The sequence below is a fragment of the Asterias amurensis genome, chromosome 14 (genome assembly GCF_032118995.1).
Source record: "Asterias amurensis chromosome 14, ASM3211899v1".
Lineage (NCBI taxonomy): Eukaryota > Metazoa > Echinodermata > Asteroidea > Forcipulatida > Asteriidae > Asterias > Asterias amurensis.
This window is the reverse complement of record NC_092661.1, coordinates 3462062-3489523: the sequence shown is the minus strand read 5'-3', so window position 1 is coordinate 3489523 and position 27462 is coordinate 3462062. Positions and strand designations below refer to the sequence as shown.

General features: G+C 39.6%; 1 protein-coding gene across 1 annotated transcript; it reads right to left on the bottom strand.

Moving 5' to 3' along the window:
- Positions 1-529: 529 nt before the first annotated feature.
- Positions 530-27084, bottom strand: LOC139946769 (PC3-like endoprotease variant B). Its single transcript, XM_071944452.1, has 15 exons — positions 26780-27084; positions 25356-25549; positions 23867-23971; positions 20437-20568; positions 18579-18687; positions 13564-13601; positions 11856-11938; positions 9187-9275; positions 7366-7538; positions 6593-6835; positions 6122-6222; positions 4780-5001; positions 2785-3197; positions 2338-2507; positions 530-1933 (listed from the first exon to the last, which is right to left on the bottom strand). The coding sequence occupies exons 2-15, from the start codon at positions 25539-25541 to the stop codon at positions 1622-1624; spliced, it is 2376 nt and encodes a 791-aa protein (XP_071800553.1). The 5' UTR covers positions 25542-25549; positions 26780-27084; the 3' UTR covers positions 530-1621.
- Positions 27085-27462: the final 378 nt, after the last annotated feature.

Below are 27462 nucleotides of genomic sequence, written 5' to 3'. Positions count from 1 at the left end.
AAACACCAATTTATCCAGCACCCCTTCAATTAAAAGATACATAGTTATCCTTAAACCTAAAGCGAAACAACATTCCTACATGCAACCCAAAGTGGTACAGTTCCCTCAGTAATAAATAAGATACATTATAAATATTTGTTGTCTAAAACATGTAAAATAGAAATGCCCTGAATGTGAGTAAACCGAGTCTTAATTCATTTTATTGCGCATTCATAAATACCTCGGACAGTTTCGCTATTTCCATTGGTGGAGAGCACGTCACGTGGGTGTGTATAAACCTTTGTGGTAAAAAGTGTTAATTCATGGGCTTGACACGCGACCTTGCACCTGTTCTTATAAGACAGTTTCTTCATTCCTATTGGTCGGGAGCATTGGCTGAAACAGTTGTGCCACATCACGCGATACGCGCGACATGCACAGCATTCCCTAATAAGGAGTTGTTAATGCCAGGGCGGCGGAGGGCTTTACCATTTCATAGCTGGAGGGGTGTTGTATTGAAATAAATCATTTAACAACTAAAATTTTTGCATTTATTTTACTGATTACGGATGATGTATTTGACCGAAAAGGTATTTATGAATGGGAATCAAAGTGTGTTGAATCGGTTTTCAACTAGTGGTTTAAACCCGCCGAGGCCTGGTTCTTAATAATTTACCTCGACTTCGTCTCGGTAAAATTATCAAGAACCAGGCCTCGTTGGGATTAAACCACTAGTTGAAAACCTCTTCACCACACATTGATTCCCTTATTTTATCATTGTATAGGCATACATGTACGTTTCAATTTTGGTAAAATGTATGTTATTGTTTGTATTGAGCAGCATGAGTACTTTGGTAGATTTGTGCACTTTATAAGTTTTCATTAGTAGGCCTACTATTATTATGATAATCTATCATTGTTTTAACTACTCACCAATAATTATTTGCAATAGTTATGTAAAGTGCATTGAGATTATTTTTTGGTGTAATACGCTATACAAGCCTAATAATCAATATCTTTTATTATTGTAAGTAAACAACGAGCCACAACTCAGTGTGACAGGTACTCTGATTAAGTAATCCGTGAATACTTCATCAGTACACTGAGGCGGTTACCAGTGTGACACCAGGAAAGACTTCTGGCTCCACAAGATAGCGCCCTCAGTGTCTGTAGCTCAACTGCAGTAGACTTGCCATCTGTCCTCTCTTCGTAAATGAACAGATAGAAAATTTGTGCTGATTAATGTTGAGATGCATGTTTTGGAAAATGCTTTTTTTAAGCAAAATTTTGTCAAATATTGCAGCCATTTGCAGCTGCTCTAGGCACCAAATGCTAAGATTATTCTCGAGTTAGGACGAGTAACTCGCCCTAACTTAGGCTTGGTTTAATGTGTCCAAACGCCTATGGATACAGAACTTAACTTGTCCTAAGTCCTAAGATTAATCCTAAGTTAGGTGAACTCGCCGACTGGTTAGGTCATCTTCAAAGTGATTATGTCTGTTGGTTGGACTAAGTGGCAGTAGTCTATATAGTTCTTAAAAAAGTGGGAATACTCAGAATAAAGTTTTAGAAAAAAACCAAGGGGAAAAAAGATGACCTGATGTGCCCGCTGGTGTCCCAAATTTCCCCGGTCCTTTAAAATCTAGTATCGTATATCTCTCTCCTTCAGTAGTCGTTGCAATTCCTTAATCGTATCCCTCCTCAACTCATCCAGCTCATGTGACCTCACCTGACCTTGTGACCTGACCTCTTGACCCCTCACCTCTTGATCATGTGACCTCTCCTCTTGGCCCCTATTGGTCATCAGGTCGTCAAACTCGTTCCTCCTCGTCTCCTTTTGCTCTTTGAACCTTCGCCTCATCTCGGCTCTCTTGTTGATGTATATTTCCTCGAGGAGAGCTCGAACCTGAGGATCCTTCAAGATCCCGTCAAATTCTCCAGTGTCGATATCCTCCTGTTAGAGTTAAGAAAAAGAAGGAAAATTGCACGATCATTTTTAAAGGGTTTTGTTACCCTTTGTAGATCAAGTTTTTGGCTATGACATGAATCCCTACTCACTGTGAATGGAGATGTGATTTTCAAGAAAAGCTACCAACAGCTAAATACCAGTAACAACTGAACAAGCAATATGCAACAAATGAACATTTGGCTGGTAGTCCTGTTTTCATCAAGAAATAAAATTCATGCTAAGCAAATTGTTGTGCTTAGCAGCTCTATGTAATTGGGCCCTGTTCTTTTCAGAACCAACACTATTCACAAATCACTTTCCCATGGTGCTACCGATAACCTCACCTAACTATATGATTAAAATAATTTAGAGATATTAAGAGATATTTATTATAAAATTATAATTTTTACCTCATCGTCCAAGTTGTGTTTTGTATTTGGAGGTGCTTCTACTCCTTTGGCTAAGTTATCCTTGTCGATAACGATCTCTTCATCATCAAGCTGCTCTTTGTTATAAAGGTCAACGACCACGTTGTCTTCAATATGCCCGGTCAGGTCAGGGTTCACGGCTGGGTTTTCCTCTGAATTTTAAACAAAAATTTTATTACAAATAACCCTCCTACTTTTCGACCATTCATTATTATCCGCTGTGGTTTGATTGATATGTTATGCAGTATGGTTTTGAATGATAGATAAATATAAAATATGATATCATGATGTGAACTGCATCTACATGTGTGCACAGTACACAGTCAACCCTCCTACTGTCTTTGAGAAGGACTGTCCTAGTGCCGAAACGTCAGGTCATTATTTTCTTTTGCAATTACTTGAACAAAGAGAGATTTGAATGAAACGCACCGTTAGTTGTTGTCGGGTCAGCATCATCATTAGTCCCGTACAACACCAGCTGGAAGCTAGTGAACCGTGCCACCTTACTACTCCCCCTCGGAATATCAGGAAGGTCCTCCTCCTGCGTCTGGACACCCGGTGGGGTGTGGTGATGCTCTACCTCAAGGCGCCACACCCCGTTTGGGTTCTCGCCCCAGTTCCGTACGGACATGAAAGGAAACTCGTCCACTGACTGAGTGGTGTTGTCGTTCCTGCGGGTCGAGAGGAGCTCAGAGGGGGTGCCCTGCGGGGACCAGATCGTCAAGGAGACGTCGCCACGGCGTGGGGCTTGGTAGGAGATTTTCGCGATGGTGTGCTCCAGTTTGGTGATGGGGCAATTTATATCTATGTAGACGACTGTGGACATTCCTTGAAGGATTGATCTAGAGAAGAAAGTTGGGATGAACAGACAATCACCATTTGAGGTAGGGAAGATCAAATAATGAACAAAATTATGTTGACATTTATATTGCGGGTGATTCAATGTGCTTTGATTATCTGAAAAGACGTGTTTTAACTGAGTCTTAGGGCCTGGTCACACGAGGCAACTTCTACAGGCCACTTGGAGGCAACCAAATGCAGTGCATGCTACAGGACTACTTTGGTAGCACATGAGTCATATTTCAAACAATGTCTTACGATAAAACGTGACTGGATTCTGTTCTTGGAGATTGCCTGATGGCTCTGCTTACCATAAGCAAATACTCATCGCTTACGTCAAGTGTATTTCACGGGTTAGCAGGGGATTTTTGCTTTTGCTCGTGCGTACTCCACATTACTAGGCATTTTTTGCTTAACAAGCTCCAGCAGAAATTTGGTTCTTGCACAGTGAGAATGGTGATCGTAAGACATGTAAGATGCAGAAGTCGGTGGTAAGCAAAGCCATGAAAATGGGCCTAGCTGAGAATTTGCACGCCCAATGACCCCTGACCTAACGCGCCGTATATTTGACGGCGTGAGGGCACCCTCAAACATATCACTTCAGGGAGTATATTCAATATTCATTCATAACCAAAACAGTTATTCATAAATACCTCAGTTTCGCTATTCCTACTAGTGGGGAGCGCGTCACGTGGGTGTGTATAAACCTTTGTTTATGATCAGTAAAAAGTGTTGAAACATGGGCGTGACACGCGACCTTGCACCTATTCTTATAAGACAGTTTCTTCATTCCTATTGGTCGAGAGCAACGGCTGAAACATCACCCGATACGCGCGAAATGCACAGTATTCCCTTATAAGGAGTTGTTTACTTGAGGGCGGGGGAGGGCCTTACCATTTCATAGCTGGAGGGGTGTTGTGTTGAAAGAAATCATTGAACAATTATAATTTTTGCATTTATTTTACTTTTGACCAAAAAGTGTTGATGTTTTTGACCGGAACTTCGTCTCGGAAAAATTATCAAGAACCAGGCCTCGTTGGGATTAAACCACTAGTCTGCTAGTTGAAAACCTTTTCACCACACATTGATTCCCTTATTAAACATGTTAAAGACTGGAACACATTACCACCATAGACATCATATCCAGCCTGGACAATAAGACTTTTAAAGGAGCAGTTATAATCCACCTCTAAAGCAACTTCAATCTATGGCGCAACAAAAGTGACAAAACGCAGATTGAAATTTTCCAAGACAAATTGAGTATACCCTGGAAGTGATAAAAATACTATTGAGGGCGTCTTCAAGTGGTAAAAAATATGGCGCATTAGGTCAGGGGTCATTGGGCATGCAACGTCACAGCTGGTCCTAATGTCATGGCTTTGCTTACCGCCGAATACTGTGCTTACAATCACCATTCGTACTGTGCAAGTGCCAAATATCTGCGCTGGCTGTGTAAACGAAGAATGCCTTGTAATTTGGAGTGTGCACACGCACAAGCAAATATTCCCTTCCCCCAGAAGTGATAAAAAATACTGTTAAAAACACCCTCACACTGTCAAAAAATACAGTGCATTCAAAACTCACTTATGATATCTTGATGGTGTGGCCGCGTACGTCTGCTGAGGTCCGACTAGTCTCCAAGTCAGAGCCAACTCTACCATCTTGCCGGCGTCCAGCATCCCGAATCCAAACTTCTCATTGGTGTGGAAGCCAGCGCCGTTAATGTGCCAGCCCGACTCCTCCACATTGGGAATGTGGGATCCGTGAACGACAATGTGCTGAAGATCACGCCAGGTCAGATTGGGGCTGTAGCAGAAAGACAATCAGTATTATTACAATTACTTTTATTATTCACATTTGTTAATATTATTTTTGCTACGAAAGTTTGACACAAACGAGGCTCAAAGCCGATCTTGGTAAGAGGCTACAAGAAGACAAATTATTAAAAGTAAAAACAACTCAGGGAAGGTAGGAATTTATATTCTTTTTCAAAAAGTCTAAATTGTAGGACGGAGGGAAACATGCATCAAGAACTGAGTTCCAAAGAGATGTGTTACAGGGATTAAAGAGGTTGGAATGGCTCCTTGTTCTACATCTCAGCAAAAGCAAAATATGTATGGCTGCAAACAAGCAGAAAGTCTGGTTTCACACTCGATAGGAATTAGGTCGGACACAGCATCTTGGTAAAAAACAACACACACACGCCATGACAAGTCCTCTCAACGGCTCGGCCACGATTTGTTACAGAGATTGGGACTCAAACCCACACTCTGCTGATCAGAAACACCACAGCTCGAGTCCAGTCCTCTCAACGGTGCAGCCACAATTCGTTACAGAGACTGGGACTCGAACCCACACTCTGCTGATCAGAAACACCAGCGCTTGAGTCCAGTCCTCTCAACGGCTCGCCCACGATTTGTTACAGAGACTGGGACTCGAACCCACACTCTGCTGATCAGAAACACCAGAGCTCGAGTCCATTGCTCTAAACGGCTTGCCCACGATTTGTTACAGAGACTGGGACTCGAACCCACACTCTGCTGATCAGAAACACCAGCGCTCGAGTCCAGTGCTCTAAACGGCTTGGCCACGATACGCCACATACATGACATTGACCAGAACTCAAACCCGCACTCTGTTGGTCAGAAACACCAGAGCTTGAGTCCAGTGCTCTTAATGGCTCGGCCACAATCCGTACAGAGACCGGGACTCTAACCCACACTCTGTTGATCAGAAACATTACAGGTTGAGTTCGGTGTTCCTTATTTAACGGCTCTGCCACGATTTGCCACAGAGACCTGGACTCAAACCCACACTGATCAGAAACACAAGAGCTCACGTCCAGTGCTCTTAATGGCTCAGGCCCACGATATGCCACAGAGCTTGGAAATCATTGAGTATATCTGAAAATCTGATGTTAACTTACTTAGCTTGGAGAACCAGTGCAAAGAGACCTGCTGCTAGTGGGGCTGCACTGGAGGTCCCGATGAAATTATCAATGCAACCATCACGGATGTCCGTAGTGATCTGTGATGGATGAAATCAAAACAAGAGAATGGTAATCAAAACTACACCAATGCAACACCATAGTATTGTTAAAATTCCAACCGAAGGGTCGTCGAGCACATGCTGGAATACTTAACCGATCCAATAAGACCATTCCCACATTCCCACTGATTTAACTTTTCAGACACTCCCTTTAATAATTGTTGAATGCGAGCCCACTACATGTCTTCACTTAAACCCAATACTTCAATATTAGTCGTCCCCCTCACGCCTACATTGTACATGTAATTCTTGGGAGCTAAATCTTTTATTTTTCTGTATTTCATTTCATGCGTAAGTCTTCTTCTTTTATTATTATAAATACCAAAAAGCAAATGCATCGCCTACTTACCACCAGATTTTGAGGTTTACTGTAATCCCGTTTGGCCTTGATGTCACTGATTCCTCCAGACAGAACGACGGCCATTGTTGAGGCGCACTTCTCCATGAAGTAAACCGACTCCCCCATGTCATTAATGGAACCAACCGAGATGGTGTGGATGCTACCGACGTAGCCGTCCGCTCCGCAGTCGTCTCCGTTATTACCGCCGTTACCCGAGGCCCAGGTGTAGATGGAGCCCTTGCCACCACGACCCTAAGCAAGATAAAAACAGCAATCAGGGAAACTTCTCAAAATAGAAACTACAATTCTTTGTACATGTATATAAATCATCTTGTATTTGCTGGGGTTAAAAAAGTCTGAAACTGGGAGCCAGATCTAAGGGATATGGTGAAATGATGGCATTTCCACCTTTTGATAACCCAAGACCCCAAGCAAGAAAAAAATCAACATTGATTACGGAAACTTTAGTTGGGTTTGAACAAAGAACAAGTTCTGGAGCGGAACCAACAAACTAGCGACTTCCGGATTAACCTACCGGCGCTCTACCAACCGAGTTTTCCAGCCTAATGTTAGCGGTCTCCGTATCACATGTATTAGTCAATATTATCAATACTCTTTGTTCGGGGATGCCAGTCAGATGCCAACTGGTTTCCAATACCTTTTTGCTTCCCTCAACCAGCGCTTCACCAATCAATTTGCCCGGTACCCTCATAATTTAGCCATTATCGGCTGGTCCCCCGATTGTACAAGGGAGCACTGGAACCTCAACTGGTTCCCATTACCTTTGTGATTCCCTCAACCAGCGCTTCACCCATCAATTTCCCTGGTACCCTCATAATTTTGCCGGTATCGGCTGGTCCCCAGCAACAGCTGTAGATATCAACGTGTTGGTTATGGAACGTCAGAGCGTCGGCTTCAATTGCATCAGTCACATCGCCGTCAAGAAACCGTATGCCTTGAATTCAAACAGAAAATCTTTGTTTTAAAGGCACTGGGGTCGATTTCACAAAGAGTTAGGACTAGTCGTAACTTAGGACTAGTCCTAGGAGATATTAAAACGGATGGGTTGTCCTAAGTCAGGACAAGTAACTCGTCCTAAGTCGAGATAAGATAACTCTTTGTGAAATCCACCCCTGGACACCTTCGGTCACTTGGTGTATCCTAACATGCATAAAATAACAAATGAAAGAAAAAAAAAACCTTTGTTGCACAATTTTTGTATGCCTCCAGATGCCCAATAAAAGGATTCAGGCCTGAAGTCTTTTAATATCTGAGTGAGAAATTACCTCTTTCTAATTTTCAAAAACAATGTCACCACAGAGGGAGCCGTTTTTCGCAATGTTTTTTTTACTATCATCAATAGCTCTCCATTGCTCATTACAGAGTAAGTTTTTACGCTAACAATTATTTTGAGTAATTACAAATAGTGTCAACTGCCTTTGAAGGGAATGTATACATTTGGTAAGCACTCATAAAATAAATTGCAATAAAAAAAACCTCTGGTTAGAATTACAGCAGTGTTTGATAGTGTAAAGCGTTTTGAGAAACATTTCACCTCCAAGTTATGTGGTTATGTAAAAAGATTTTATGCCCAAAAGTTTAAATCTGAAAAGTGTTACTACAAAATGCTTTCTTCTTATCCCTATTTGGGCAGGGCATTCCTGACTGGTCAGTCATCTATAAACACTGGACCACTGTCACTGTGGCCAGTGGTCAGACTGCAGGACTTGCAATCACAAGGTTGTTTTGGGCAGGGCATTCCTGACTGGTCAGTCATCTATAAACACTGGACCACTGTCACTGTGGCCAGTGGTTAGACTGCAGGAATTGCAATTACAAGGTTGTTTTGGGCAGGGCATTCCTGACTGGTCAGTCATCTATAAACACTGGACCACTGTCACTGTGGCCAGTGGTCAGACTGCAGGACTTGCAATCACAAGGTTGTTTTGGGCAGGGCATTCCTGACTGGTCAGTCATCTATAAACACTGGACCACTGTCACTGTGGCCAGTGGTTAGACTGCAGGACTTGCAATCACAAGGTTGTTTTGGGCAGGGCATTCCTGACTGGTCAGTCATCTATAAACACTGGACCACTGTCACTGTGGCCAGTGGTTAGACTGCAGGACTTGCAATCACAAGGTTGTGGGTTTGAATCCAGCTAACCATTGCATTACACAATGACTAGAATGAGTAATGTCGTCTAGTTACTGAATCACAGATTCTTGTTAAAAATATAATCATAGACGTTAAACCAATATTTGTATGAGAAACTTTTTAGGAGTTTGCTGAGTTCCCATGACACCCTTTGAGGAAATTTTTACTTTTCTACTGAGCATTCTTGGGCACCAAGGCAATGACAAGGGGCATGGAGGCAATTGCCTTTGATGCCTAAGTGAAAACCCAGCCGTAGATTTCATCAAACTTAGGATTAATTTTAGGACTTAGGATGAGTTAAGTTCCGTATCCATAGATGTTAGGACGCGTAACACGTCCTAAGTTAGAATGAAATACTCATCCTAACTCGAGAAAGGATTAATCCTAGCATTTTGTGAAATCGCTTGCTGGCCTGACATAGTCTGGTACTGGATGGCTAACTCCTTACCTCCTATACTGGCTTCTGGGGCTGCTCCCACACCACATATACCATTATTGGCTTCGGCAGCCACCTCTCCAGCACAGCGTGTGCCGTGACTGTAGGAGAAGTCAAAATGGAAGAACAAAATTAGACAAGAAACCAAATTTATTTGTTATAACAATATTCATTAACTACTGGTTATCACTTTTAATTTTACGCTGTGATTTGTCACATGTAACTTACAGTAACCTCTAGGCCTATCTAAAGGTAAACATTAAATAAATTAATTATCAGGCATATTTAGTCGTCAGAAAAAAAGTAGGAATCTTTCATCAAGTACTAGGGTTGACCCACATGTACAAAATGGTGAGTCCTTACATGAAAATGTATTTTTCGGGCTATTTAAAGACACTGGACACTATTGGTAATTGTCAAAGACCAGTCTTCTCACTTGGTGTATCTCAACATGTATATATATAAAATAACAAACCTGTGAAAATTTGAGCTCATTTGGTCATCAAAGTGCGAAATAATAATGGAAGAAAAAAAACTGCACTGTCACACAAAGTTGTGTGCTTTCAGATGCTTGATTTCGAGACCTCAAAATTCTAAACCTGAGGTCTCAAAATCAAATTCGTGGAAAATAACTTCTTTCTAGAAAACTATATTACTTCAGAGGGAGCCGTTTCTCACAATGTTTTATACTATCAACCTCTTCTCATTACTCGTTACCAAGTAAGGTTTTATGCTAATAATTATTTTGAGTAATTACCAAGAGTGTCCACTGCCATTAATCACAAATTGTCTGATTTTGCCCAAGAGCAAAAAGTTCTGAAATCAGACTAAAGTAGGTAAAACATCTTTCCTGCTACATGTTTAAAACCATAACATCTCACAAACTTCTAAAAAATCACCGAATGTTTTGTTTGATTATGTTAGACTTAGAGGACTTCACCAATATATAAGTTATGCAAAACATTGGACAAGGTAAAAGTATGAAGTAGATCAAACAGCAGGATTTATGACAATCCAAATAAAACAAGATCTACTTTTTGGCATGCAGACATTAACAAATTCTAAATTCAAATACAAGTCTGAAATTGCTCATAATCTTTTGATTTAGAAATTGGTTTTGTTTAAAAAATTTAACTCTAGGCCTTTAATAACAAGACATTAGGCCTATTAAATTGCAACAGAAATAATGCAACAATTATATCTGAACTTTTGTATATTTTCAAACAATTAATACATTGCAATCAAAACAGTCATGGCATGGCTTGAACACACTGTATATGTACTAATTTCACTGATATTTATTGTACATGTGCAGTGTTTCAGTCAGTGATATCAAGTTAATAATGTTAATAAATACAAACTTATATTCATAATGAAATCAATCATAGTTACAGATGGGTGAGCATGACTCACAAATTATAAAACAGATGTAAGATATACAATACAATATTGCAATACAAAACAGTTGAAAATGCAAATGTACATGTAATGTACGTGCGTTGTATAACAGATTAGACGAATAGATATTTTGAGCTGCATATGTACATGTAGTCATGACAATACGACAAATTTAAAAACCTTGTACCTGTACTTTAAAAATTGTGAATAAATATTCAACATCATGATCATGACAAACAGAAAATAGCATATTTATATACAAAACAGATTAAAATATTCTTTTTCAAACAAACAAGTGTCTGAAAAAAAACCAAGAATAAAATGCAAAGATCAGTCAACGACAGTCAATAACAGTCAACAACAATCACAAACAGTACCCAACAGTACACATTGTCATACTGTGGATAGGAAGGTTACAACATTCTGAAAGCATTCCAGGGAGAAAAAGAAGCAGGTTGTACAAACATCAGTTGAAACAAGCAAACATTTTGTGTATACAATGTATAGCGGCATATCACTGTCAACATATTTTAACAAGTAGTTGGGTATAATAACAAAACCGGTAATACTACCACAAATGTGTGGATCATTCATTAAAATAGTTTATGGTAAAGGCATCAGTCATGTCAGTGGACAAAGAAGTGGATTAAATAAAGCAATCTGTTAGCAATTGCACACATTTGTGGATAGGCATTATTACTCTAAAAGCATCAGTGGAAAAGCAGTGGATTGAAAACAAAAAATATATTGAAAACAAAACAGCACACAAATTGTGGATAGACATTAACATTCAAAGCATAGATCAGTGGAAAAAGAGTGGATTCAAATTGAATACAAAATATATTGATAACATTGAACACACATTTGAGATCTAAACCTTATAAACCATCTGTGGGAAAAAAAAGTAGTGGATTAACAAAAAACAGTTGACAATCACAATAGCACATATAATGAACCACAAGTGGAAGAGAAGAAGTGGATTTATATTTATAACATGTCGAAAAAATAGCACACAATTGTGGATAGGTATATTAAATTGTCTAGCATGTCTAGTGGAAATAGCAAAACACTTCGATACATCTACACAATGTAGTACATTTTTAAATATTCTGATAACAGCTATGACAAAAGCAGTGTACTAAATACAGAAATAAGTTGACAGCAACACGCATTTTGTTGATGAAATATCATGAACAAATACCACACAATCCTTTGATAGAATTAAAATAATTATTACTAGTACCCCTCTCCCCCCCCCCCCCCCCCCTCTGGTGTTCACTTACTCATTTTCATTCCCTCTTTCGGGTCGATCGTCAGGGTGTGGATCTCCGTCGTTGCCATTGAAATCCCATGATGCCTCAGGGTCCTGTGACCGACATCAAACAAAATGTGTTATCAACAAGGGATGAGTTTGTGATGTTACCTCTTGATATGAACTTTCACATCTTATAGTTCGTTGTTAATAATAATAATAATCATAATAATATCAAAGTCTTATATAGCGCACGTATCTACCAAACAAGGTACTCAAGGCGCTGAGTATATACAAACTTTCAGAAAGATAGGTTATTGTAGTGATGAATTTTGAGACCCAATTAGTTTAGTTAGCACCTTATAAGGGTTTACAAGGTGCTACGGCACATTAAGCAGCCAGGAACACCGCGGCAAACCCCTTCTCTTTTTCGATACATGTAAGTGCACTAGGTTCTTTTACGTGCATAACACAACACATGGGACCAACGGCTTTACGTCCCATCCGAAGGACAAAGCAATGGTTAAGTGTCTTGCTAAAGGACACATGTGGAACGGCTGGGGACTCGAACCCACACTCTCCTGATCAGAAACACCAGAGTTTGAATTTGGTGTTCTTAACCGCTTTGGCCATGACACACCGATGTGTATCAACCACTGTATACTCAGTACTTTCCCGAAATGTGAAACAAATCTACAGGCAAAGCCCTCGGGTGTGATTCAAACTCACAACCCTTTCCTTACGCCTCTCTTAATATTAATGCATGAGTACGTCACAGTTACGAGGTAACCCAAAACGAGGCCACTGCAAAGCAGTGGCGGACGTGCGCCTTTTGCCTCATTTTGGGTAAGCATTATGACGTCATGCATGAATATTAAGAGAGCAAACTGCTAGAGCCGACGTCTTAACACTAGACCACTGAGTTAGCGCAGCAGTTAACTCAGAAGTCAGAGGCAGCACAAATCATATGTGTTAGTAGCGGGTACGGCAAACACTAAGTTATAATTGTATCGGGGATACAATTTTCATCCCGATGCAAATATAAAATACCGATTGAATCGCTGCACTACCCGCTGCTAACACATATGGTTTGAACTGCCTCTAGCAACCGGGCTAGCTTGGTCATTTGTCAATTGTTTAGTGATAAGTGTCGTGGCCGAGCGGTTAAGAGCATCGAATTCAAACTCTGGTGTTTCTGATCAGCAGAGTGTGGGTTCGAATCCCCAGCCGTGACACTGTGTCCTTGAGCAAGACACTTAACCATTGCTTCGTCCTTCGGATGGGACGTAAAGCCGTTGGTCCCATGTGTTGTGTAACGCATGTAAAAGAACCCAGTGCACTTATCGAAAAGAGAAGGGGTTTGACCCGGTGTTCCTGGTTGTGGCTGCTTAATGCGCCGTAGCACCTTGTAAACCCCTATAAGGTGCTACATAATTGGGTCTCAGAATTCATCACTGCAATAACCCATCTTTCTGAAAGTTTGTATATACTCAGCACCTTGAGTACCTTGTTTGGTAGATACGTGCGCTATTTAAGACTTCGATATATAAGACTTCGATAATATTATTATATTATTATTATAAGAAATCTGCTAAAAAGCAATGCAAAGGTCATGGGTTTGAATCCCATCCCAGGCCTTTTGCTTCACAGAACTTAGGAAAACACAGAGTGTACGCCATTCTCATCCCCGGTGCAAATACAACATCTTTTTAACAATTTACAAATATCAATTAACTTACGAAGTTGTTCTTCAGATCCGGGTGAGTGCCGTCCACACCTTAGAGTGAAACAGGACAAGAAAACAAAATTAGTACCACTTCTGAACTTGGTATTTCTTGGTACGCATGCATTTATCAGTGGCAGATCCAGAGAGATAAAAAACAGTAAAATCCATAAAAACAACGGAATTTATAAGAAGCTGTTTCATCTCCCCCCCCCCCCCCCACCCCGGGCCTAATTTTTGACTAAATGGTTCTTGGAAGCTCTCTTGTACCTTAAAAGCAAAATGCTCTCTGGATCCCCCTGTATTTTGGGGTACTTTTTGTAACACAAAACACAACGTCGACAGATTTACATTAAACTCAACACAGCTTGAACGATGATAATTGAAGGCCTCCCTTAAAATATTACTTGCTGAGTAGCTGTCGTTCTTGAGAAATGAAACATAAACAATTGTCGCGAAAATATGTTTTACATGCTAAAATAGTTTTTGTGACTTGTTTTAATATTTATTTCTCAAAAACTACAGCCAGAAGCCATTCAGCCTGTAGCTCTATTAAAGCTAGGGATCACACCCAAGGATAAGATGACACGGGGAGGGACAGGAGAGGGGTAACCTTTTAGGGTATGCCACTTCTGGGGCAGTTTTACGGCATGCGAAAAAAACTTGGCAGGATAAGGGGTTAACATGCAAAAGCATATGGCTCTTTTTTTGTCAGCTGCTCAACAAACTTTCAAAAACAATCTAATAATGTGGCTAAATTATTTATATTGATTATCTGGTTTGAATATTCATGAGGGTTGTAAATCAATATATTTACATGACTTATTTTTAACTGATCTTTTAACATGCATGCAATACAACAGACAAAGTTTACCCCCCCTCCCCCCAAAAAAAAGTTTCTGTATAACATGTATAAAGTTTTCAGGTTTCAGCAAAAGGGTTGTAGAACTCCAGAATCGTTAAAGGCAGTGGACACTATTGGTAATCACTCAAAATAATTATTAGCATAAAACTTTTCTTGGTGACCAGTAATGGGGAGAGGTTGATGGTATAAAACATTGTGAGAAATGGCTCCCTCTGAAGTGCCATAGTTTTCGAGAAAGAAGTAGTTTTCCACAAATTTGATTTTGAGACCTCTAGTAGAACTTGAGGTCTCGAAATCAACTATCTAAATGCACACAACTTCGTATGACAAGGGTATTTTTTCTTTCATTATTATCTCGGAAGTTCGATGACCGATTGAGCTCAAATTTCACAGGTTTGTTATTTTGTGCATATGTTGAGACACACCAAGTGAAAAGACTGGTCTGTCACAATAACCAATAGTGTCCACTGCCTTTAACACTTGCCGCTTTGGGCCTTAGGTACATTTACCTCGGGGGTACTGAACAGTTATTTGACTCAATCATTTTATGAGGAAAACATATTAGTATGTGAAACTAAAAGTGCCATAAACAACACAATGTGGATGTATTAAAGATAACACAATCCCCCTGACAAGAGCTAATCGAACGATCACACTCGCCCTCTCGTGGTGACGGCATGCACCTCAGGTCACCCCCAAGTGACCCACTTCACAAGAAGGGCACTGGGGGCTGACCCGGGTGAGCCCCGTCAAAGCTATTCTAATGTACCGGGGAAGACCGGGTCAACCCAGGGAAGCTAAACGAACGCACCCGTTATTGAATTGTAGATGGCAGGTTTAAAACCTCAAGGGTAGGGAATATACAAGGACAAGTGTTGACAAATTATTCATCAACCCAAAACTTCAGCACCAATAAAAATCTAAAGTTACTCTGTTTAGTTTGATTCTGTTGGACTGAGGACTGCACTTGCAAACTGATTATATGCCTACCACCATATAATCAGAGTCCCTGAGTTTGGGTGTTAAACTTCTCGAAGGGATTTAGGGTTAATAATGAGTGAGACTTTAAAACATGCAACAATGAAACAAATGTGGATAAATTCATTCATCAAAACACACAGCACTGATAAGTTTACAAAACTGTGTACAAAACATGTTTTAGTACTGATAGCGTTTAATTTTAACGATGCTTGGTCTGATCTTTGGCCAAATTAAACCCGGATATTTAGAATTATGATTGAAAAAGTTATTTTTATGTAACTGATTTAGTTACAAGCTTCAATTAAAAAAGGTTCAAAATTCATTTTAAAACAGCACCTTCTGTTAAAATTCATTCAGATAAAACCTGTTATTGGAAACAAAATCTTTCAGCAAAAATCAGACCATGCAACTTAAAGGCACTAGACACTATTGGTAATTACTCAAAATAATTGTTAGCATAAAAACTTACTTGGTAACAAGCAACAGAGAGCTGTTGATGGTTTATAAAATGGTGACAAACAGCTCTTTTTGAAGTACTGATATTTGAGAAAGTGGAAAAGCCTTTTTTAGGCATCTAATAGCACACAAATTTGCACAACAAGGGCGTTTTTTCTGTCATTTTTCTTTTGCAAATTCGATGAACAATTGAGTCCAAATTTTCACAGACTTGTTATTTTATGCATTTTGGGATACACCAAGTGAGAAGACTGGTCTTTGACAATTACCAAACGTGTCCAGTGCCTTTAAAGACACTGGACACTATTGATAATTGTCAAAGACCAGTCTTCTCACTTGGTGTATCTCAACATATACATAAAATAACCAACCTGTGAAAATTTGAGCTCAATCAGTCGTCGAAGTTGCGAGATAATAATGAAAGAAAAAACACCCTTGTCACACAAAGTTGTGTGCTTTCAGATGCTTGATTTTGAGACCTCAAATTCTAAACGTGAGGTCTCGAAATCAAATTCATGGAAAATTACTTCTTTCTCGTAAACTACGTCACTTCAGAGGGAGCCGTGTCTCACAATGTTCTATACCATCAACCTCTCCCCATTACTCTTAACCTAGTAAGGTTTTTTGCTAATAATTATTTTGAGTTATTACCAATAGTGTCCATCGCTTTAAAGGCTCATGCAAAACAAATTAAAACACAATAACAAAAATTCACTCGTTATAAAAGCAATTATTGAACAATCAAACCAATTATGGAAACTTACTCGAGGCGCCTGGCCACCTGTTTAGGTAGGAATGTTTGAGGATGGATTATAGAAACATAGAAAGAGAGGATGGGTGGATGGTAGTAGATAAATAAAAATGTCAATCATTGAGGAAAAGTGCAAGTATCAAAAGTGTAAATTATAGGATCAGTGAAGGAAACCTTCCTCTTTCACTTTAAGTTCAAACTTCAAACCAACTATTGTTGAATAATTCATATACTTTGGTTGGTACATGTACTTGTACATGTGAGCAGTTTGCAATGTCAGCTAAATTCATAGAATTATAAGAACTAGAGGGCGCACTCGTGATGCTTCATGCACAAACGCGACGGGACCGCAAGGAGACACGCGCGCGCCATTCTGTACGCGCTTTGAAAATGAAACACACGTTGGAGTTTGTGTTTATTGAACGCTACGCGATGCTGTTTTGTCAACTTACAAAATGGCTGCACAAACAAACGCTGTGCGATGCCTGTTTTGTCAACTTAGAAAATGGCCGCCTGTGCGCATGCCGGAGCGCGTATATACGCGCCCTCTAGTTCCTATATGCGCCCTCTAGTTCCTATATATAAAACTCTATGGCTAAATTTTATTTCCTCATATTTTTTGTATTTGATACTGATTGTGTTTGATGAGAGTGTCGCTCTATCTGCACTTTTGATGAAATTTTCCATAAAAAAAACTAATCACAAGTGCTTTGAGATGTCAGGATAGCAGAGCATGAAATGTTACAGCTGAATGAGCTGATGAGTGTTACATGTAGTCCTTTCCAAATCACCAAACCAATTTGATTTTAGATTCACGAAAAAATCACTGACAACATCATTGGGACATTCAGCAAACTGACACAAAAATTATTAAATACTTCTAACTTTTCTTTGATGCATGTAATTTACTTCAGGATGTTTGGTTATTTTCTTTACTCTTACTTTTTTTCCGGTGTAGTAGTTTTGGACGCAGATGATTTCTTGTTTAAAGCTTATCACAAGTCCAGTTGGGATTACTTTTAAAATAAAAACTGAAATGGACTAAATACAAATGTCAAATAGATCGGTAGTAGGATAAGTCCTAAATTTATCTTTGCCACTTTTCTTTAATTCTCCACCACGTCAGTGTCAAAAGAGTTTGATTTTGAGGGGCACTGTCATCGCGATCACAGCAAAACTGTGGCTGTACACGTAATTATGAACTCTTTTCCAGAACCTGCACGAAGGCGCTTGCTACATGTAGCTGTCACATTACAGCAAAGACCTTATTGCAAATCCTTGGTACGCGCGCGTAGGCGCGGAAGAAGGTGCATGCTGGTCTAGCTAGCGATCAAGTTTTATTGCTTACATGTATTAGACCAGTAGCACCTCATTCAACATTTAGCGCTTGCATAATGGGTATTTGCGAAAAGGTCTATTTTTTTATATTTTTTTTATGCAAGTCGCCTGACACACAAGGCCGAAAGGCCACTTCAAGGTGGGGGCTACAATTATATTTTCCAGAGGCCGTTGCCACCTACTCCTAGGGCTGAAACAGGGTTACCCCTTTCACAGTCCATACGAATGTAGGCTTGGGTATCATCAATTCGAAGCCTGGCCGGTTGAGCAGAAAGCAATACCTCCCCAATTTTATGTAGCAAGTGTCATGACCGGGATCCGAACCCACACCCTGCTGATCAAACACCAGTGCTTGAATCCGGTGCTCTTAACCGCTCGGCCATGACACTGCCACAAACAATGAAAGCACCCTTCATAATGCGTGAAGTACCTACGTGTAGGGTGAGAGTTCATACGTGTATGTCACAAGCCTGCTATGACCACAGTCGCCCTTTGACCTCTTCTTAAGTTCTTGGACAAAATTTTGCCTTCCCCTGAAAAGTCTTGTTATAAAGTCCACCACCGTGTTACTATTAGTGTTCCCTTCACCATGTTCACCACACTCAAGACAAGCCAAATGTGGAAAATAATGACAACTCACCATCATCCACGATGGTCACCACCACGCCCTTTCCCATAAGGCCTAGCTTCCAAGCTGGTGCTAGGTTCATGTCTACACCACGCTGTGCTTTGTTCTGGCCTTGGTTATGCTGCAATGAAACATATATGGAAAATATTTAGTGGAAGTGTCGTGGCCGAGCGGTTAAGAGCACCTAATTCAAACTCTGGTGTTTCTGATCAGCAGAGTGTGAGTTCGACTCCCCAGCCGTGACACTTGTGTCCTTAAGTAAGACACTTAACCATTGCTTCGTCCTTCGGATGGGACGTAAAGTCGTAAAAGAACCCAGTGCACTTTTCGAAAAGAGAAGGGGTTCGTCCCGGTGTTCCTGGCTGTGGCTGCTGTATGCGCCGTAGCACCTTGTAAGCCATTACAAGGTGCTAAATAATTGGGTCTCAAATTTCGTCACTGCAATAACATATCTTTCTGAAAGTTTGTATCTCAGCGCCTTGAGTACCTTGTTTGGTAGATACATGTACGTGCGCTATATAAGACTTTGATACTATTATTATTATATTATATGAGGTATGTACACGTATAATAATAATGATAATAATAACAACTGCATTTCTATAGCACCTAACACCTCCCAGGAAAGTCTCTAAGCGCTCACAGGAACAAAAGAAAAGTTATGTATATGATGAATTGAACGGATTTGTTTTGAGAAGAGTCTTGAAACTTGAGATCATGGTAGCTTGTTTGATGTGAAGAGGGAGATTGTTCCATAAATGAGGTGCAGCAAATTTAAAGGGATGCTGCAGTGAATTAAAATAAAACAGTTAATTAGTTAAGCTGTCATTTATTTCTGATATATGTATTGAACATCAATAAAATGTGTTTTGTTTATTCCCGACATATCTGACTTGCGTAATTAGCGAATAAGTCATGCCCCCCATCCCCCTTTTCTGGATTGTTACCGCCTCCTATCATTGACGTCACGTCGGGAATTCAAACATATCGACAGCAAAAAGAGTCTGGTCCCTAACTACACGCGCCTAGGTACCAGGCCACACAGTGCACACGTCTCTGTATGCACACAGCCAGGGGGCCCGACGGTTCGGGTTACCGACATGACGTCACGTTTATGCGAATGAAGGCTCCCTTTTAGGGGCGGGGTGGGTTCCCCTAATCTCTTGAAAACCATTTTAAAAATACTTGCGCATTTAATAAAAAATATATAAAAATATTTAAGGTTTAAAAAGTCATGTTTATTCGTTTAAATGAATAAAAAAAACACTTCAGCCACCCTTTAAAACTACATTGACCATTATGTTTTGGTGGCAATATTAGAGATTAAAAGGGTGTCTTTGTTAGCAGAACGGAGGTTTCTAGTAGGAATGTATGGAGTGAGTAGATCTTTCAGGTAATTTTGTCCACTTCCAGAACTGCATTGAAAAGGTGCGTAAAAATGAGAATATTATAATCCCAGTCATACGTTCTTGTAATACCACAGTAACGAATTGTGAAGTTTGACTGGTAAAGAACCAATCATGTGACAAGCAACAAAAACGCATGTACCACGGCTGCAGAGCACGGCTGGTAACATGAGTGATGTTAACCTTGATTGTTCCCACCGTTGGGAACTGCCCAGTTTCGAGGGAATAGTGAAGACTTGTTTCTTATTTGTTGAAGATGACAACAGAACTTTGAGAAGAGGAATAATCATGTTACAAATACAAAACAATTGTTGCACGCTGTGATTTGGGGTCCATGGCTTTTGTATATATACACCCTCAGGGGAAATTTTCCGCATCGGGTGTACAAAACGCCATGGACCCCTATCACAGCGTGCAACAATTGTTTAATGGTATGAAGAACACATGTACAGTAGATGACTTACCAGGTACCATTGCTGTGGAAACTTTGGATCGTTAAATGGTGGCACGTAATCACTTCCTGTCGCATCGTGGGGCACGGCCTTCGCATCACGCTTTACGTGAAACAGAGTTTCTTGCTGTTCAACCCATAACACCTGAAAGAAGAAAAAAAGATCAACAATTTAATGGAAAACATCAGGCCTCTGTTGCCCCTAGTCTTGGCCTTGGTGCCCTTAAAAAGTTTCTCTTTGACTTTAATGGATGGGCCCTTGGACAATGAAAGTGGCATTGCCCTTTCAACATGAAACAGAGTTTCTTGCTGTTCAACCCACAACACCTGTTAAGATGAAAAAAATATATAATTTAAGTGTCGTGGCCGAGTGGTTAAGAGCACCGAATTCAAACTCTGGTATTTCTGATCAGCAGAGTGTGGGTTCGAATCCCCACCCGTGACACTTGTGTCCTTAAGCAAGACACTTCACCATTGCTTCGTCCTTCGGATGGGACGTAAAGCCGTTGGTCCCATGTGTTATGTTACGCATGTAAAAGAACCCAGTGCACTTATCAAAAAGAGAAGGGGTTCGCCCCGGTGTTCCTGGTCCGATCGGCAGCAAATTGCGCCACAGCACCTTGTAAAACGTTACATGGTGCTATCAGAATTAGGTCTCATAATTCAAAAGGTAGTCCCACATCTTGCAGGAAATACTGTATGTTACAGCGCCAGGGACGGACATGTGCGCTATATAAGAAGCCACAATTATTATCATTATTAATGGAAAACATCAGGCCTGGAACAACTTGCAGGTCACCGAGGCCATTGCCTCTGTTGCCCTTGGTGTTGGCCTTGGTGCCCTTTCAAAAGTTTTTCCATTGACTTTAAGATTTTCCAATGAAAGTGCCCTTTAGTAAATTAAAGTGGCATTGCCCTTTCAACATGTTCAAAGCGAAAAATCCAGGCCAAAATTTGGTTGTGCTTCTTGTGGGACGGCCAAAGACAACTTGGACTTGAACAGTGTTCAACAAAGTTGACAACTGGGCAGTCCCAAAAAAAATTCTTGAGGTCATTGTTCACGCCTGAGTGCTCCTAGCTCAAATTGGAATGGGGACCCGTTGGTAATGGTCGTCTGCTCCCATGATTGCAATCACTTGGAAGAATCATTTTTATAAATCGTTCGAAATACAAAGGGGGGAATCTCTTGATAATGCTCGCTTTTTCCAAATCTTGACAAATCTTACATGCAGGTTGATAAGATGGGTATAAAAAAGACAACTTGATTTCCAAAAGATTTGAAAATCAGTAAAAAAAGCTGTTCAATCATCGTCCAGACTTTTCACCCAAAGTTGACAAATCTTTGAACGAACAATAAACATATGGACCCCAAAAAACCTTCATTTGATAGTCGACTTTAAAATTCCAGGATAAAATTACCAATTGACATTTCTGAATTGTAGACTGCAACCATATGGCGACCTTAAAGGAACTTGTTGCCTTGGATCGGTCGAGTTGGTCTTTAAAAAACATTTGAAACTGTTTTTTATGAAATGCATATCAATGGTTAGAAAGATGTATTAAAAGTAGAATAATATAATGATCCACACAAGTAGGCCCTATCACTCGAAATTGCACGGTTTCCTTTTACTTTAGCGACCTAACACGGTCGGCCATTATGGGAGTCAAAAATTTGACTCCCATAAATGGACGACCGTGTTAGTCGACTAGGTAAAAAGAAAACCACGCAATTTCGAGGCATGTTTGTGCATTTTATAACAAACGGTTACAGAATGTTTTTCAAAGACCAACTCGACCGATCCAAGGCAACGTGTTCCTTTAGCTATAACAATCATATTTCCATTAATCAAATTCTAAATGAACGCCTACACAACACAGACATCCACAACAACAATAAGTCACTGGGCTCCATGACATACCATACAACTATCTTCTATAACCAACGCACTAGTCTGTATATATGACATGTATGTAGACTCGAACAATACCTAAAGAGTGCATTGTGACTGAATCATTGTAATGGGGTTGGGTTGAGGGCATGGAGGGGTTCATTTAAGTACACTTTGGTTATTTTGTTCCTCCAGGGTAACACAGGGCAAAATTCGACCTACATTTAGCCAATCTATTTTACAAATGTTTTGAGCAAGCGCCATGAGCGCCTGCATTGGCGGATACCGGCGCTATTGTAGACTTTGATTATTATTATTATTTTTAAATTGAAGCTCTTGATTTTGTAGAGGCTCAACATGTGCACATACATTTGTATACATGTACTGCATTGAGTGATTTGCTTTTGCTTTTTTTTTTTTTGCTGTTGTTGTTAATGTTGTTGGTGTGTTTACGTCAGCTTATTTTTTGTCCTTTTGCAAGCATTTATGACAGGTTTCAGCAAGTTTCTTCGGCATGTTGAAAACTGCCAACATGTATTTTGATTTTGGTCCATTGAAAAATAAAATAAGTCGTCCAGTTAACCTTTTTAACTATACAAACCCATGGTCGTGTAGATTCTCTCCCCGCCCCCTTACATTTTAAATCAAGCCCGTTGTTGAGTGCCAGATTGAACCAAAATGTTTGTAAATGAATAATTAACTTTGGAGATAATTGGTACCAGCACAAATTGTACGTGTACGTGGGAAATCATCAAACTGATTGTCCATTTAAAATCACCAGAATTATACAACCGTGTCTCAATTCGAACAATTGTTACATGTACATGTACATGTACATGTACATCCAAAGCCTGTCTTCATTTTGCTTCTATGGTGGAAGGGGAAGCACACAAGTTTCACCATAAAGCCATAAAAATTAAATTGTGAAATGGGATTTTATCGCCTTAAAGGCTCTGGACACTATTGGTAATTTTACTCAAAGTAATTATTAGCATAAAACCTTTTTGGTAATGAGTAAAATAGGGAACTGTTGATAGAATAAAACATTGTGAGAAATGGCTCCCTCTGAAGTAACGTAGTTTACGGGAAAGAAGTAATTTTCCACCAATTTGATCATTTTCCACCAATTTGATTTCAAGACCTCGGAATTAGATTTTGAGGTCCCGAAATCAAGCATCTGAAAGCACACAACTTTGTGTGACTAAGGGTGTTTTTTCTTCCATTATTATCTCGCAACGACCAAATGAGTTCAAATTTTCACAGATTTGTTATTTTGTGCATATGTTGAGATACATTACACCAAGTGAGAAGACTAGTCTTTGACAATAGTATTAATAGTGTCCACGTCTTTAAATCAAGTATCAATGGGAAATTACCTTCTTTCTAAAAAACTACGTAACTACTTCATCAGAGGGAGCCGCTTCTCATAATGTTTTGTTATACTATCAACAGCTCTCCATTGCTTGTTACCAAGTAAGTTCTTATGCTTACAATTATTTTGAGTAATTACCAATAGTGTCAAGTGCCTTTAGACAAGACCTTTTCATCTCTTACCCTCTCATCTTCATCCAGGAGGCCTGTTTCATCCACAGCTTGCCTCTTGGATCTGCTGTGGTGGCTGTCTCTCCGAAACCTGTACTTATCCTTAAGTGTCCCAATCTAAAATAAAGACAACAAAACAATAATAATCAAAATTAAAAGAATATTACAGAAGTGGTTTTGTTAACAAAACAGTTGCTGGCAGTGTTAGCACTTTATGTAATCCACATAAACTGACAAACCTGTAGAAGTTTGAAAACGATCGGCCATCTGGGTCACAAGAAAACAGAAACAAACGATCACACATTTTGCATGAAATCGATTCATACAAAAAAAAATAAATTGCTCACTGAGCTATAAACTTTTAACGGGAAAATAGTTTTCTTTTGACATTTTAGACATAAATATTTCAAGGGATGTTTTCTACTATCATCACCGACATTAAGTAAGTTTTTTATGTAAATATGTGATCAACGACGATGTTTTGTCTTACCAATCCTAACGTTCCTTTAGAGGCACAATACTTTTTGTGTGGTGTGTATTTTTGTAGTTAACTTATACATGTTATAGGGCCTAATATATTTCAATCTTATTAACATGCTTTAAACAATACAAACTGTCCATAATATTGACTAATTTTCAGAAAAGTCCATACATTTTGAGATTTGGAAACATTTTGAGACATGCAACTTTATACACCCCCATGTGTACAGAATGAAATTATTCTGAACTCAAGAAAACATTTTTTGGGGAGGATGGTCCATTACTGTGTGGATATCAGCCCAACCTCAAACAAAACTGAGATTGCAACCCACAAAACAAATAGGTCTAGTGTTCACTAAAGACAGTTTAAACATTCATTTCTTTCACTTAATCCTGTGAAAAGACCGATGGATTATTTTCCCTTTCACTACATGGTTAGAGTACACAGCAACATCCTACACAGACCAAGAATGTTTGTTGTCACCAAGCAAATACAAAAAATTATACTCAAGGTTGTGAGCCTGTTTTTCACAGAATCTGCTAAGCGATTGCAGGGCTTGAAATTAGCACTGGATCGCAGGCCCAAGGTAAGGGATTTTAGCGTCGGTCAAGTTAACATACAAAAATGATGTACAAGTCTTGTGTTTTTTAATAATAACTTCATTTTCAATTTAAAAACTGATACAAAATGTTCAAATCTTTCGAGTATTGAAGTACATCAATAATAAGAAAAATGACATAAACCTGAACTCTTAGTTATGTTAGTGCTTACTAAAATGTGAACTGTGTAAATGTGTACTTAGTGCTTACTCTCAAATGTGAACTGTGTAAATGTGTACGTGTTTTCCTCATTGTGATTCTGGTCCAGGAAATGTTTTGAGCTACAAATCCTGCAGTCTAGCCGCCAACAAAGGGTTAGACAGCTCAAGTTTAAAATCTCAGGAGGTCGTTGGTTCTAGTCCATCTCCAGTAAATGTTTCTTGTTGCGCAACCCCAAAATCAAGTTTTTTTATGAACTAACCTTTTTAACGTACGTGAAACCATATTCCTCTGCTACGTCTCTAGCGATTCTTTCTCCGCCCTCTATCTCCACCGCCCACTCATTGTGAAAGACACGCCCCTTCTCTTCTTGAGATGCTGTCGCTCCGCCCTCATGTCCAAGCAGGACCACAAGAAGTAGACACAGAGGTAGTGTGAATTGCGTCATCTTCGTTACTAAAAAATTGAATTAAAATACACAACATAAAAAATAATGAAGGCCCCTACTAAGAAAATTAAACTTTAGGCTATTACTGAAAGACTGCTCTCTCACCCTCTCTGGATGCATTCAGGAAAGCACTGAGGGTCTCACCTAGTCAGTAATCTTGCTGGCCAATTTATGCATTGAGACCTGCTGTTATATTTTGTTCATTGGTGGCTCGACTCGAACACGGACCTCTACGGTTCACTTGACATTATTTTATAATCTCAATGCATATGCATGTCATAAGGGACCATTGCCTACAAGCTTTGCTTCTTAAATGGATCCCTCCGCAGTGTCAACATTGTTATATGCATCTATTTCTTCAAACCTATGTTGTGAAACGATTATTTTTCATTGTTGTAATGATTTATTTTGACTGCTGTTTGATATTGTTTTTTTTATCTTTTGATAGGCCTACTGTCAGACTGTGAAAATAAAATGAACCTTGAACCTTGAAGAAAGTAGGAGTATCATCGACACATCCCACCCAATAATTAGGCCGTGTCCGAAACGGGGACTTTGGCTACAGCTACGGCTAGGGCACGCGAGTCTGCCTATTATTCAACACTGGCAGACGCGCTGATCTAGACGTAGCTGTAGCCGAAGTCGTCGTTTCGGACACGGCCTTAGGCTGATTTCAAATGATAAGGCACCAGGGTCAACTGTATAGTTTGGAAGTGTGAAAATTGCAGAGCAATTCATAAGCACAAATAACTATAACAAATGCATTCAACACCATGGATGATGAGGAAGTGATAAGACTGAGTGCCAAATAATTGGTAAATTTGAACAAAATGGTCAACAATTATAAAGCAGTGCAAGCATTTTACAAAATGATGATTTCGTACTGTTTTTAGTTAGGCAAATTCATTCATTCCAAAAAAGATAGTCTTAAGACTTTAGCAAAAAGCACATTGTGTTGTTATTGTTGAAATTTATCCATTAAATTAAAACTATAAAAACTTACAAGTAAACAAAACAACCAACTTACTTTTAATTATAAAATTAAAATTAATTTCAAGTAAAAAATACAATTAATTTTATAAAATGTAAATAATAAAACAATGTATTGACACCTTAGATTCAGTATTCTCAATAAATATTTTGCTTTAGAGAAACATTAATGTTTTTATTCATTACATTAGAATACTATAAAACTAACCATGGACTAACTGACTCTTTCGAGACCGTAACTCACTCACCTCAGTAGTCTCACAGCCAGGCGGGCTCCACGGCACGTTTGACGGCAGCAAAGTCTCCCCGTCCCCACCCACACAACCTAGGTCGTTGGGACTCCAACCGTGATGTTCCACCAACTCTTCTCAACTGAATCTTACAAAATCATCGTTTTCGTTTAAGAAATACGTGCTGAAAGAAGCTAGTCTTGTGTTAGTTTTACTTGTGTCAAACTGGAGCGCTGAAAATGAGATTTTATGAGAATAAATCCAGTATTTTTAGCCCGATGCAAGTTGGATAAGTCAACACCAAAACCCTTTTCTGACCACCAGCATACCGTCCGTCGTGTGTGTATGGTTGGTTTACACAGTTTTTGAGTTGCATGGTTGAGCGAGCAGCAGGCTTTGCCAATGGCTACGGCACGCTCACCTGAAAGTCCTATACTTCAACGTTGCCTTTGCAGCCAATAGCCATAGCTGAAGTCGTTCTGGGATGGGCCGGCGGCGACATCAACACCTGTTTGGGTGCGAGTGCCAAACGGCAATTGTGCGTCAACGACCGTCAATTAACAAGTTTTTTGTATGGATGGAATGACGTCATGTGTGGGAGTTTGCTCTTCTCCATGCGACACAAATTGGAGCTCCCATATTATATTTTTAATTTCAACAAGTAAATAAGTTAAATTTTTTTATGAGACAGTATTGCAGCC